Here is a 15,383-nt window from a genome sequence, read left to right as displayed (position 1 = left end):
CATTAAATAAAATGGCTCACACGAAAAATTATCGTAGCCTAGTGTTCAAAGGCAGGGACCGGACTCGAGTCTGAAGCTAGCTGCTTTACCTGGTTCTGTTCTGATCACAGCCACCTAATTTAGTGACACATTGGAAAAGGGACTGGGTGAGACAGAATGGGGAGATAACTGAAAATTCTTTCCACCATGAAAAGCACAGGACAACGGCCTCAAGCAGGCAGTGATGTCTGTGGCAGAGTGGAGCACCCAACTTCTGTTAACCATAAAGGCAGAAATCAGGTACTGATCGAGGACAATAACAATTGCTACTTCCAAGTCCAAAACCATTAAAATTCTGGAAGACAATCCATGCCCTCCACATCTCCCCAGCAAAAAGGTTTATTGTATGGCAGCAGCCCGTGCTATATCATTAAGCATGAATCGTACCTGTCAGCACTCAATTTTCCACACTGTAATCCAGAGCTTACTTAAAAACATAATTTAAGTACATTTTATTTTTATACAATACCTATGATAACAGATCTTTTTCAGATCTTCCATGTAACAGTCACAAATTTTCTTCAGAGGATCCTGTCTAAGAGGACTGGTATCCACTAGATTGTCATTCCAAGAGCCGTTCCATGGTTCAACGCACTCTTCTATACATTTTATGATTTCCTTGTCATGAGGAGATGTGATCTGTGCTCCATTTTCCCAATAAACCTGGTAAAGGTTTAAAGAAAACAAGACAGTTTGTTTACAAATATTATTAACTTCATGAGTTCTCTTATCTACAGCATTCCACATGTTTTCTGCATCTTAATCACGGATAAAAGTGTAGAATCAGATTCATCCAATTCTCAAGTAATTTTGGATCACACAGTTTATGGCTGCATTTATGTAACACCAGTTTCTAAGCAAGCGACCTATTTTCAAAAAAAGTTATTCAGCTATTATGACTGAAGTCATCAGGACATGAAAAAACAAAACTGGGAAGCCTACATTTAACATTGTTGTGCTCAGGGGAACAGAAATAAAACGTTATCTTCTGCATAGCCTGGCATTCCTTTTGAAAAAACAGCTTGTTTTCAACCTAAAAACAGATAAGCACTGTGTCAAGGTACTTGTTCTTCCCATAACTGAGCAACTGTAATCTTTCCAGCTGGAAACACTACCAAACCATGAGCTAAAGGAAAGTTTCTGTCAAAGAATTATATAGATAACTGTTTTCTTGCAGTTTTTCCAACATCGTGGTTGGATTCACTGTGTAGACTTTCTATTCAGACCAATCAGTCTCTTTTCTTGGTCACTGGCTTTCATGAAGCACATAGGTCCTCAGCATCAAAACTACTGTTTTATCAAGTTTGGTTAAAATTGTCCAAAACCTTTAGAAGCTGCTTGAATTGACAGGAGAAACATTGGGAGGGAAAAAAAGTGAGAGACTAGAAAAAACACTGTGCTGAAAAAAGTGAAGTATTTGGGTATCGGAAGACAAAAACAATAGTTTTTTGACATCCTAAGCACTTGGAAAACTGATGGGGCTTATTTTCTTATTCAGAGGTAGGACTAAGCACACGTAAAGGCTGAAGTACTTTGCAGCTTGTCCCACAGAGGACAAATGCAGTACAATCACCTGCAAGAGTCACCTCTGTGCACAGTGACGCTGGTTTTGCTATCATTGTCATTACTCACTGAGCTGCTACTGAGCTCCCAGGCAGCTGATCTTAAAGTTTAGTTTCTTATAAAGTTATGAAAGGAAATAACATGTTACAACACTGTATAAGCAGAATTCCTATTATGATTGTTATGCTGCTCCAAGCTTTCAAAAACAAAGCCATCTGTCTCACTGCCCAGTAAAACAAATCTTACACAGAGAGCGCAAACTACTACAGTGTTATTAATCAAATATTAAACGGTCACCAACTTCAGCATTGTTACCTACTGCATTAACTAATTAATTCACTTAAGTTCCAGCTCAGTTTTAAGTTCATTTTTAAACCTGAGACGCGAACTGATGAGTTGTTCAGGCATTCTCTCAGCTGCTGGCTTGACTCTACACAATGCCACAACACACTTGTGCTCAAGACACAAAAGCAGTGTGGTCTTTGGCTCTAGTCTCAGAAGAAAATGCACATAGTTTGGAAGGATATAGAATGATGTGTTACTTGAAATTGCTTTTTCTTTTAATGCACAAGCACGCGTGCTTCAGAAGAAGCCAAAAATGCCTCCCAGTGCACCTAAGGCACACAGGTACTACTGGAAAGCAGCTCACTGATGCGTTACAAACCTCAGAGTTAAGCTTTACCTTATATCCATTGTCCTCCTTACGGTTGTGGGATGCTGTGATCATCACACCAGCAACAGCTTTCAGCTGCTGAACAGCATAGGGCTGAAAAAGACACCCAGAAATGTTGATTTACCCAAGAATTCCGCAGCTGGCACAAAAACATTATATTGTTAGGAGAGTTATGCAAAAGGATGCTACAGAAATAGCTCTTCATGTTTCACCGGCTTATTTGAAAAGTAGATAAACAAATGCTCACCATTCTGTTCTCTGTAGCTAGCAACAGAGAGATTGTTCAGAATATTTCTGTGCTGTTGCACAACAACATGATTCTATTTCCCAATTCCATAAACACAGTTGTTAACCAGCCAACTGAAGAAAGCCTACACTTAGATTACATTAGCATTGCGAAAGAGGAAAAAGGTTGAAATAGAATGAAGGAATTCACCAAAAACTTGCTGAAAAACAAGTATTTGGAGCTAGAAACTAGATCAGCAGCATCCATAGCAGACTAGAAGAGCTTGCAAAATAGAAAAAGGTTTAGAGCTCTGTAAGAATAAACTTCTGACTAGAAGAGAAAGCTTTGTGTGAGATACTAGAAGTGAATGCAGTCCATTTCTTCTCCTCTAAGCAGTGGAAGTCGCATTTTTAAACATACTATGTATGTGTATATAGTCACACACACACAAATATTATGTTTGATCCCTAACCACGCTCAGATATTTAAGCACAGAGCATGAGAACAGCAGAATGCTTCACCTACAGCAGCCTAGGGTGAGATGTGACTGTGACTATCTGCGCTCAGAGTTCAGCAACTTTTTTTTTTTTTTTTTTTACAGTCTCCCTGAAGAGCCAAGTGTACCAAGCATCCTCTATTTTTCCATTTGAATGCTGGAATTTGAGCAGATAATTGCTAGTTCACGTTTTCAGTAAACTTAAATACTCCCTTAACTGCAGGGTTCAACGAGATGAAGGAGATGACTCACCACAAAAGGCGTAGGGACGTATGTCGAGAAGAAGTAGACAGGTACATCTTTAGCCAGTAGGACAGCTGCAGTGAGCTTTGCAAGTCTACCAACACAAAAATAAGACAGTCAGGCAACCCAAGTCCCCATGACAACCAATAGCTACAGGGCATTATTGTATTTTTCATTCCACTTGTTTCTTAAATCCCTCTGTTTGTCCTTTGCTTACATAAATAGCTGCATCCTACAGTTTGTACAATCAATGTCATACAGCTTTCAGGTTGCAGAACCCAAGAGAGCACTTTTATTTATTGCCTGAAGAGTGCCAGGCACTCCTGTCAACAATGTAAATAAAACATTGATATCCCGTCCAAAAAAAGTACAGAGCCTGCTGGAGGAGTGACACTTTTCCTTAATTCAAGGATTGAACCAATCTCCCAGAAATACCAAAGTGCCAAATGTCAGCAACAGCAAATTCTGAAGAACAGAACTCAGGAACCCACCCAGTAAAGCTTGTTCAGCAGTTTCAGGTTATTTCCTGAAACTAGATATATTCCTAAAACATAATTCTGCAAACCAGCGTGCTTTTAACTCTAGAAAGTTAGAAAGTAACCGTGTTTTTAAGCTTTGCCTTTATACTAAACTTTTCCTTTCGAAAAGCAGGGAAACTCATTCTCTTTTACGAAGCAGAGTTTGATATGAAGCTGTTCTTTTCAAGGCAGGTACACACAGCTCAACAATTAATAGTGGGAAGTCCTGCTCCAAGTCAAATCCAATGAGAAGTTAATAAAATGTTTTCTTTGCTCACTTATTTTAATGAACAAGCACTAACACTTGTTTATCTTCCCATTAGGGGTATATTGCAAGTCTGTTTTAAGAATTCCGTACTCAGAATTCCACTGATAATAACCTGATACCACTTAGGAGTTTGAGAGCTAAGCATGCAGTTCAAGCCCCTGAACTCTTGCTCCTGTAACACAATAAAGTCCATCAGCTTAATTACAAGATACCATCAGAACTCCTGCCATCCCCCTCTACACTGGAACTGATGCAAAGGAAGGTGCGCTACTGCTCACACAGAGACAGATGAGCGTGTTGATTGGGCTGAAAACACCCTTTTGGGGAGGCTTAATTTGATTTTAAAATGATTGGAACTATGAGACAGTTCAAGGGGACAAAGGCAACATAATTGAGAATTGATTTGCTGCTTTGACACATGAACCATTAAGACTGTGCTGCCACCAAATCCAAATTCAGAGCTTCGTGTGGCTGAAAAGGGATGTTTTCCTAACACTTCCACATTTTTAAATTGTGTACAACAGAGGCAAATTGGGAAACAGCCTTGCAAATACAATGTAAGGGGTAAATTCAAAACCCTAATGCCAATGCCTGGAGGATAATGTGCTGCACATCTCCATGGCAGACAGAAAGGTGTGGAGATGCAGGCTTCATGGAAACGGAAAAGCTCTTAAAAGATAGTTGCTTCTTTGAAGAGTCACTAGTTTCTGTGCCCTGTAATACCAAGAACTTTTACATTCCTACAACGTTAAATGTGGACAGAAATAATAGTTAAAACAATTAACCACAGTAGCCACATGAACTACAATAATAAACTGTAACTAAATAATAATTAACTACAGCATTGTTTTCTTTCATAAATCACACCACTACAAGCTTTGTTGCCCTAATGACAAGGAACTACGATTCCTCATCAAATTTAGAAAGCAGTTTTTAGGCATCATCCCTCCCCTTTCCCTGCAAACAGCTCAATTTGACATCACGAGAAGTTTATATTTAATCATCCCGTGTAAGACAGTCCCGGTGTGGAAATATTGAGATTACAGAGCAGCAAAAGGGCATCAAAATAGAGGGTTACAGTAGGCTGAAGGCAGAACTCTTCTCCCCCAAGCAAGTTTAAATCAGATGTGTAATGTGAAAGACAATGTTAACAACAGTGCATTAATATTTAGTGACTTCAAGCTAGAGGTGTTAGTACCCTGAATTTACCTTCACATTTAAATTTCTCTCCAGGCTTAGCAACTTCTTAACGTCTGCCTAATGTTCTTGTGCATTTAGGCTGTAAATTCTTTGGTGAGGCGACTAGCCTGACATCCCACACGTGCACAGCAAGTGGTATTACAAAGGCTTTAATCCATGCCTCTCTTCCTTACTATTTACGATTTAGGGGAGGGGAAGTGTGCACAGTTCACGACATTAAAATGTTCTGATAGAAGGGAACGCATTCAAAGCCACATTTTAATTTCTAGTCTTGCAAATGTAATCAATACTCATACTTCTTACTGCTGCAGTTGCTGGTCACCTGACCTCGTGTGTCATATCCAACAACAAAGCCTCTCTGCTTAAAGTCTGAGAAACTCCTCTCCAGATACTTGTAGATCCCCTGAAAAGAAAAAAAGAGAAGGGAAGGATTAGCTCCAGTGTAGTGTACACAAACATTAAAGATGACCTTTCACATACAATATTTTGTCAGTAGTCAGAACATGCCTCAGCAAAAACTGAGGTCACCAAAGCAGCATATTTCTAACCCCCAAAAAAGTATTCACACAAAGAAAGCAACCAAACAGTTGTGGGAAATAAAAGCAGCACAGTAAGTGACCAATCCTCGGAAATAGCCAGTAAAATCCTCAAGCAGCAAACGCTTGTTTTCACTCTGTAGCATGCTTTTTTTTTTTTTTTTTTGAATCAAACTATCTTTTTAAAGACACAATAGAAAAAAAAAAATCCAGTTTTTGAAAATCCATCCCCTCAGACAACACAAGGACAGCGTTAGTCAGTGCTTGCCTTTATCCTTTTGTTCACAACACAAGTCACATCTTTCAGCGCTGATTCTAGAGTGTACATTCTAAATTTGCATTAAACTCATGTTTCATCCTTACCCACGGTTTCAAAAGGAAGTTTTTGGCTTCTGACCTGCTCCACTAGATTAAAGTCACCCATTTATATGCGGATAGTGCAGCACAAATACAAGCTGTCTTGTCTCCTGTACATCACAGCGGAACATTTCCAATGGCAAGACATCAGAGAAGACCCCAGTGTGGGGAGAAGAATGGGGAAGAGATGAAGGAAGCAAGTTGGTTTGTTTTAACCTGAAGGTGTTGAAGATTTTTCAAGTTTTTAAAATTGGTGGTGAGGAGAAATATGCCCTGGAACAGACACAGGAGGGAAAAAAAAAACAAGAACAGCCTCTCAGCCAGCAGCTCCTTCTCAAAAAAAAGGTTGGGGTGCTTTCTGAAATAGTTTGTTGCAGTGTTCCAGCTTCACCTTCCACGGGGCCTTCACATTCATTCCCTTCCCACCTTGAATCTCCACCACAGAAACAAGGATGGAGCAGCAGCTTTAGACAAGAAGATGGAAACCCTGTTGTCAGCAGAAGTTTCATAGAACCATTAGGGTTGGAAAAGCCCTCCAGGATCACCTGCTCCAACCACCCCCCTACCACCAATGTCACCCCCAAGCCCTGTCCCCAAGCACCACGTCCAACCTCTCCTTGAACACCCCCAGGGACGGGGACTCCCCCACCTCCCTGGGCAACCCGTCCCAAGGCCTGAGCGCTCTTGCTGAGCAGAAATGGCTCCTCATTGCCAACCTGAACCTCCCCTGGCACAACTCGAGGCTGTTCCCTCTTCTCCTATCACTGGTTATCTGCGAGAATTGCCATGTGCTACAGCTCATTACCACCATTACAATTCACTAAAACAAACACATCGCCGTGAGCATATCTTGGCCAAGTTTATCTTGACAGAGCCACCTCTTACTAGGACAAACTCCCTCTGCATGGGGGAGGAAGGTGAGATGTCAAGCTAGACTCAAAAGGATTTTTCCCCACTGCAAAGTGCAGTTCTTTGCTACGTCCTTACCTGGATCTGACTCCTTATCACCACGGAGCAAGCTCTTGATGGGAAAGCCAGACTCCTACCTGTGAAACTCAGCTTGGCTGAACTCTTTAAATAAAAAGATGAATGAATTTGCAGCAAGGAACACAGGTTTCTCTTCAGAGAACCATTTCAGCCACAGCTGCAGTGTTACTATAAAGGGATTAATGGAGAGAGAGAAACACTTGGATCAATTCTTGGCATGCCACTGGAGCCAGAAGCTGGCTGATGGCACGGTCACCAGCTGAAGTCACCTTCACAGCAGGCCGATGTGTTGATCCACAAACACGTTCGCACTGCCCCGATAACTTCAGGAGCTTTCACTCCCAGTTGTAAGCAGATATGAGACAGAGGAATGGGAAAAACTTGTTCACAACGTGAGCAGATTGAGTAACATTTAGGGAGATGAATGGCAGGTTTCTGACCGAGACATCCTCGTGCAGGCTAGCGGAATCTAGCCTGAGGTCAGGGCACACCGCAGGGTTTATTCTGAACTGGTTCCTCAAGCACCAGGAAGTTGCACAACGAAGCCAGGATTTACAAACGAAGCAGCAGCACGTTGGACAAAGCGGTGCTGGTTAGGAACAGGAAGCAAACAGGGCATGGAAACTTCTCCTTCAAGGTACGTTCCAACAGAACAACCACTACTCTTCTGCGCATGGGAAAGGCATCAAGCTACAAAGCACTCTTTACAGACGTAAAACCATCTCATAGCATTTCTGTTTCATCCTTACCCCACAGCAGCTTTCCCTCTCCCTCCTCCACCCCTGAACCTTCTCTTCTGGCAGTTCTAGGACCCCACACATCAAGTTTCTCCTTCCAAGTGACAAACACCATAAATGTATTTGCTTTTTGAGTACACAGCAGCCCCTAATGCCAGCACCGCTGCTCGTCTCCCTACTGTATATCCTCAAACAGAGAAGCTGATTTATTTTTATTGCAGAGCAAGGGCCTGTATTGATCTTTTAGAGGTTAGATCTTCTGCTCTTTCTCCCCCGTGCCTCAGGCCAGCTATTTCTGCCTGAGCATTTCTGGTAGCTCTTGGTGCCACCGGCAATCTCAATAACACCCCTCTCAGGGGGTGAGGCGGAATATTTCCTAGAACAACCTCTTAAACCAGCTTTTTTTTAAAACAGTTTTGATAGAGATCAATGACACCAAGAATTCTAAGAGGGACACTAGGGCTTTATGGGAGTCCCCTTTGACCACAGCACCAGCAATCACAAATGAGAGCCCACCTCCCCGTACCTCCCAGCACGCCGCGGCTCCTTACCAGTTATTATACTGGGCAGTCAGCTGTCCTGCTGGAAACTCTCGCTCTCTACCCAACTTCACACCTATTTTCTTCCAGGTCTGATTCTCCCTTCCTCAGAGAGAATCAATAAATCCAACACTTCTTGGGATAAGCCCTTTCATTAAAAAAATCCCAATTTAAAGAACTTCTCTCTCCTTTTTACAAGACTCAGGTTTTGATGGCGCCCTCATCTAACTCCTCCTGGGATTTCTGAGTAGCTGCTGCCAAATTAAAGACATCCGAGTCAACACCTTGCTGTTACACACCTGGTGATAATTAAGAACTCATTAGCAAGCATCAGCATAGGAGTGTATAACCTTCCCTGTGGACCTGAAAAATTCTCTTTGGATGCACTGAAATATCGCAAATGTTTCCACAGCTACACAGTTCAGGTGATTCCCTTTTATAAATATGGGTCCGGTCTGCTTCCACTGCCATGCTTTAAGTAATCCTCTTGCTTGTCCAGTTCTCTTTGATCAATTTCAGGAAAAGTGAGGGAAAAGCGATGGTATCAAGAACAGGAAGGAAAAAACTTTGGCTGATGATTCAAGAGATAGTAACAGCTTTATGAAGTCTGCTATTTAAGTCTTTCAACTCCTATATTTAGCTTTTCTTACACAGCAGGAGGAAACTCAGAACAATGATGCAAAGGTGACACTATTTTTGTCCCTCTAGAGGTCAGTGAGAGTGAGTAATAAAAGCAACTGGTCACAATATTTGAGCAGGAAAAATGTAGGCTTTCTGCACAAGTTACGTACCAATGACCTTCAGAAGAGTCTAAAGAAACTCCTGGATATCCGTGCCCTTCTGTAGCTGAATTTTGATGATACCAATAGAATCAGTAAATGAAATTGTGAATTAATTGCACGCTGAGGTCTCCTTTGAACAGCCCGTAGCACGTAAGAACAGATTTACAGAAACAGAGCTGCCCGTTTCAGGTGAGGTTCAGCAAACCTCTGTCAACAGCAGTAGCTTTTGGAACAAGACCACTGGAAGTACTCGAACACATTAAACACAGTGAAACTTACTTCAGAAATAAGTTTTGATCTGATTCTCAGGATGTTTTTTTTTTAAATTCGATATGTGGCTTTGATAAATAACCATAAATAGAAGCTGAGCAGAGGGAGCAAGTGACGACTGGCCAGTTTCTTAGCTTCAGAAATGCGTAAGGCTCATAAAACTGAACTCACCAAGAGACTCCCCGCTGACCAAAACAAAACTTTCCACTTTCTGCCAACAACGTGCATCAGCCAGCCGACCCGAGCTTAATCACGCTTTCACGAGGCTCAAAACACAAAGGCAGCATGCAATCCTCAGGCACCTGGAGCATGACCGACTCCAAATCCAACACACGGCGCTGGCCAAGAGGTAAGGTGACTTTTATTAACTTCCTCTGCACTATCTAGGTGTTTACCCTGCTTCAAAAAAAAGGGGATTGTTTAAACAGCTTAAGTAGTCTTAACATTTTCATCCCTGACAGCATGTTATTAGGTTTTGAGCTACTGTTTTCTTCACCTCTTCAGCTCATTCCCACCATACAGCTCTGCTCGTCCAGTTACAGCACTTACAGCTCACCACTTGGGCACCCAGGAGGCCAGACCTGAAGGAAGCACCATCCTCAGACGTATCCTATTTTGAGCTCAGAAACCTAAAGCAAGCTTTCTAAGCCTAAAACGAAACTGAAAAAATGAAACTGAAAAGGAAAAACGATCAGAGATAAGGCCAGGCTCCAAGCCCTACAGATAAGCTCCAAGATGCTACTTCTCTGCTTTTAAAAGCCCATCTGATGAGCCATTAGAATTTGTTTTCCCTACAAAAGTTTGGGCTCCAGCTGGACAAGTGGGACATCAGCAGTATGTTTAAGCAAGCCCAAGTTGTTCCAAGCTCTAAGCGCTTCCACTTTGCCCTGAGCCAGACAAAGTGGTTTCAGTCGTGTCTGCTGAGGGACGGGTTTCTGAGAATTAGCTTGCAAAGAGAGGAATACTTTAAAAAGTTCAAGTACACGGTATTAAGAGAGAATTTAGTAACCCTTTGTAAATCAGGTATTAAAATACCTTTTATCTTAAAGCTGAAGCACCTTTTACCAAAAGTAGTCAAAGCAGACAAGTTTCAGCAGGCTCCTCCTAACAAAAGCTTGTTATTGGTGTTCTGAGAACAACAAATGGTGACAAACCCATCAGTTCTTTTCACATTCAATACTCAAGAGTAAAAGGCAGGGACAGCTAAGACATTTAAGTATATTTAATACACAAAGTCCAAACCTTTTTGTATTTTGTATTTTCATAAGGAGAGGAAATACAGACCAGTGTTCAGACTTGTCTTATACAAGATCAGCACAATGGCAGATCAATTTGAAATGTGTTCTCAATTAATTTACGTAGCTTAGTTGTAAAGATTAAATATTTTGGAGGAAAAACTTGACAGAGGAACACTTCAGCTGAGAATGGTCCTGGTGCTGGACAATGAGCACATTTAAGAACAAAGTCACTCTGAGACAGCAATATGGAAAAGGAGCACAGCACTTGTGATCAATAACTAAAACATCAGCTGTTCCTTCCAGGAGACAGACAACAGGGGAACAAGTTCTTTGGGAAATATTTAATCTGTTCTTGGACAAAACAGGGCAGCAAGGAATGGCAGAGATGGTTACACCTTACACTAATCAATAGGTTGATATTTGGATAAATTACATAACTTGAACATTGCTTGAAAGAGTAGCAGTGATGGAAACGAGGAGGCTGATCATTTTCCATCCCTCTTCTGGAATGCGAGACCAAAATCAACATATAAAAAAATGGTGTAAGACATTGAAGGAACAAGTCTAGAAGTCATACACGTGTACTTTTGCTAGTCAAAACAACCTAGAAATCGGCTCAAGGACGAGATGCATTAGAAGTGAGGAGCCTGCCACCAGTCCTGACCACCACACAGCACTCCTATCATCCACGGCAGCCTCTAAGCAGCTCAACTCCACCCAACAGCTTCTGCGCCCCTTCTAAACATACTCCCAGCACCATCACAGAGCCTAAATCTCTAGCAGAGGAACAGGAAATTAGGACTAAAGCCTCCATGGCCAAATCTTTACTCCACGTACATGGGAACACACATCCTATAAGACCCTTTCCAACAGCACTGCATTCCTTGAACCCACTACACATCTATCAACGTGGCAATCAAGTTCCAAGATCTCCCCGTCCCTGACATTCGTATCAGGAAGTCCACCCCAACACACTCCGCTCCAAACTTCCAACACCTGCTTTTTTACGATGTTTCCTTAGCAAGTAATTCTATAGCAATAAATCTAACCCAAATATGCAAGCACTAAATCATAGATAAACCATGAAACATCAGCTTCCTTGAAGCAGTATGTAACGTAAAATTCGCAATTTGAGGTCCAGTTCATTCTCTGATTCAAATTAATTTCCTACTTTCCCATTTTAAAGTTTTCCAAGAGCTGCAGGAACGCAGGTGCACTTCACCACCATACTCCCCTACAACTACTTGAGCCCACTGTGAGTAACACTCCCAACCACTGCTAAGGGAAGGTTACCCAGAAGCAACATACACCACAGATGTTCTTCAGTCAGCCTACGTTTGCTTTTTCAGCTTACTCCTTACTCATTTCTCTAGCAAAGCCTGTTGGTTTTGCATACTTAATCACAAATTCAGCTAAAAATAGAAGAAAAGGGTTGTTTGGTTGGGGGTGGTTATGCTTTTGGGGTTGTTTTTTTTCCTGTTTTTTGTGTGCTGGGGTATTTTCTACAGAAGGTTCTTATGACAGCTAATGATTTCCACCTTCAGAGCAGTGTAACAGACTTTAGCTACTGGCCAAATTCCAGCCAGAGCGATTATGCTCTGCCTACTAGGATGTCCAGTTAAACCTGTTCCAACTATTTTATTTCCTTCCAGCCCTAAAACATTCCACACTATCACTATGGCTGCTGTGTTTCGCCTCCAGCTTGTGTTTCAGGGCAACATTCCCCGACCCAAAAGCTTCCCGTGAGCTTGCTCGGTTCTCTGGTACACAACTCCCCCACGTACCTGCGTTGACTGGATCACCGTTAGGTCATTGATGTAGCAGAAACCAGCTCCCATGGCAGAGCGGAGCCCGGCAGTCCCAAAGGTCAACCTGCAGCAGAGACGATCCCGTAACTCCTTGTGCTTCCCGTTCTGTAACAAGTTCTCGATCTGCTCTTTTGTTTTTTGGTTCTGCAAAAGAAGATTCAAGGTCTTCGTTTAGTACTTGAAATCAGGACTGAAACTATACGCATTTTGTTTTTAATGAATTCTTAGACAAGTCCTTCCTACCCTATAAAAATCTCCATCTACATGAACTAGCTGACATTGTAATTCACATTTCCATCAGATTTTTTCCTGTTTCATCCTTATTTACGAAGCATGCAGCCATCGATGTGACAATGTTCAGTTACCCACACACCTTCCAGCTACATCAAGCCCCTAAGTGAGGCACACAGACTTTAGAGCATGTTTTTCCAAGGCAGGTAGCACCAGTTAACTCGCAATCCATGCTGCTGGAAGGCAGACAGAAATCTTAATTTCAAAGCCCTGTTTCCTTCCTCCCCACCTGCGGGAAAGGTCTGCAAACAAGCCCAGCAGAATAAAGCTGACACTGTAAAATAAAGCTTGTCTTCCACAATAGAGCTTCTCTTCTCAATTACATTAACACTCAGCGAGGTGGGCAGGAGAGAGTCAAAGCCTTCATTTGTCACAAATTCTTACAGAAGTTGTGCATTTGTCCTGCCAGAAAAGCCCAGTCATATTCAGTGGGGCTGAGGAAGGATGAGTGCTGCTCCACCAGAAGGTAAACGCCCCATGCATCGCTGTAACAGCGACTTTTGTTACTCCACAAATTTCATTTTTCAAGTACATTTAGGAAGGTCTGGATTTTTCCAGTTAAATACACAGAGTTAAAGCAACTCCAAAACTTCTACAATTACTGAAAAACTCAGAAAAAAAAACACATCTAACACACAGTACATGATACAGCCACTATGCAGGGAACTCACTGGGTTTAAGAGCTGGCATCTTTCTGAAGAAAAACCAATTTAACTCCCCAAAGCAGCAGTCCTATCAGTGAAAAGTAACCTTTTTTCAATCTTAGAGAACAGGGAGATTTATTTCTTATGGCAGGAGTTCTTGACCTGCAAAGAGTGCTTCTTGTACCAACAAAAGGGATATAAACACCACCCAAGTCAGGACTGGACACCAGGAAAGTCGTCATCCCGTGCCTTCAGCATCTAAAACCCAAGACTAACAGGGACGGGCACCTGAGAAGGAAAGAGGTTGGCCGAATAAACCAGTAGGAAGCAATTCTGATCTGACACCTACTCATTGTTCAACATTTATTGCCTTTACGAAGAATGACAGCTTTTGTTCCCTTCATGTATAAAGAGAACATTTACTACCGCTCAGAGTCCAGCTGAGGGAGCGATCAGATATTTCTCCAAAAGGCTGCCTTCAAATATTTACCTTCAGGCCCGCACGGAAGGGAAAGCTACCCTACAACCCTACAAACGCTTTGAAGTCAGCCACGTGCAGCACCCAGCACATCACAGGGCAGGGCAGGATACAACCTGCTCCTTGTTGAGATCTCCCCCTGTCCCTACAGATCTGTTCTACATTATCACAGCTACCAACTCCCAAGGGTACAAAGTGCACGCACACAAACTCCTTTTTTTTTTTTTTTGTGGTTAACCTGCACCCTCAGCTAACACCGAGGCTAGGGGGACAAGGAGGGAAACTTTAATATTAATTATTTATGATCATGAGAATTAAACAGTCACAGTAACACGAATCCCAGTGCCCTGGGCATGTGTAGGGAGAGGAGAAAGTCCTCTGGGATGAAGAGAACAAGGAGAGAAGAGCAGTGGTGCCAGTCCTTTTACTGGATGTACCTGCTGGTGCATCCTTTTAGACGTTGATTCCTGGTGGAAGCAGCTCATCCATCGGCTGCTGTCTTGATAAATAAGCACGAGCATTTTATAACATAGGATTTTGAGGGCTCTGTGAATTCCTTTGGTCATCAAGAACCTCAGTCCTGTCTCCTGGCACCCAGTTTGGCCAGGACATAATCCCTGTAAGCACATTGCAACCTGGGGCAGGCTTGCTGAGGACACAGCCCGGGCAGAGCCATCAGTGCAGAGCATAAAACAACAGCTCCTGTGACAATCATAGCACAGGGCAGCTCCGGCTGCACAAAACCTTCTCCAAAACCTCGAGCCGAGCCCCACACAAGGGTTAAAGAAGGCAAACGGAATCTGGAAGGCGAGGGTGAGACACCCCTGACATTTAAAACAGAGGTCAGCCAGCAACAGCTCCCACCCTGCCTCCGCGGCGCTGGGGAACTTGCTCTGCACGGAGAAAAGATCCTCGGGAGGGTTTGGAAGCGCTGGGAAAAGCCTGCTGGAATCACCCACACCGCCTCCTCCAGGGAAGAAAAGCTTCTGTAAAGCTGGTACAAAAACACCAAACTATTTCCACTGCTCAACTTGAATCCTAGCAAAATGAGAGACGTGAGCTTGAATTAGATTTTTAAGGTTTTTGTGCCTTAAAATAAAAGGCAAGCCACTGCTGTCAGGGCTCTCGGAGGGCTCCGCAACCAGAGCGAGCCGTTACTCACAGCACTGCTAAGTCAGGCCCCAAAATAAACCAAAAAACAATGGGGCACAACTATGAGGTCCCCAAAATGAAAGCCTCTTTTTGCTGCTCGGAGGCAGGCAGCCAGAAAACAAATGACTAACGCGGAAAGAGTTTGAGGCAAAAGGGGCTGAAAGCCTCATTTCACACCACCAGAACTCAACACACGGTTCTGCCTTAAAATAAGGTTATTGAGCATCCTTGGTAGCTTTTTTAGGATACACCCTATTGCTCACCTGCAGGAGGAGAACAACACCACACCACCCGTTTCGCGGCCCTGAGTTCTGCGAGGCTGGGGCAAGGCTTTCCTG

General features: G+C 42.7%; 1 protein-coding gene across 1 annotated transcript in view; it reads right to left on the bottom strand.

Annotated features, from left to right (window-relative positions):
• Positions 1-15,383, bottom strand: part of PGM2L1 (phosphoglucomutase 2 like 1) — a 33,622-nt gene that overhangs the window by 12,497 nt on the left and 5,742 nt on the right. The window contains exons 2-6 of the mRNA XM_027466145.3: positions 12,457-12,624; positions 5,523-5,629; positions 3,250-3,334; positions 2,285-2,368; positions 509-702 (exon numbers count right to left, since the gene is read on the bottom strand). Coding sequence (XP_027321946.3) covers positions 509-702; positions 2,285-2,368; positions 3,250-3,334; positions 5,523-5,629; positions 12,457-12,624 — 638 coding nt within the window. The remainder of the gene's footprint in view (positions 1-508; positions 703-2,284; positions 2,369-3,249; positions 3,335-5,522; positions 5,630-12,456; positions 12,625-15,383) is intronic.

This window comes from Anas platyrhynchos, chromosome 1 (assembly GCF_047663525.1).
Source record: "Anas platyrhynchos isolate ZD024472 breed Pekin duck chromosome 1, IASCAAS_PekinDuck_T2T, whole genome shotgun sequence".
NCBI classification, from domain to species: Eukaryota; Metazoa; Chordata; class Aves; order Anseriformes; family Anatidae; genus Anas; species Anas platyrhynchos.
The sequence above is the reverse complement of the archived record's forward strand: the minus strand, read 5'-3'. Positions and strand labels throughout refer to the sequence as shown.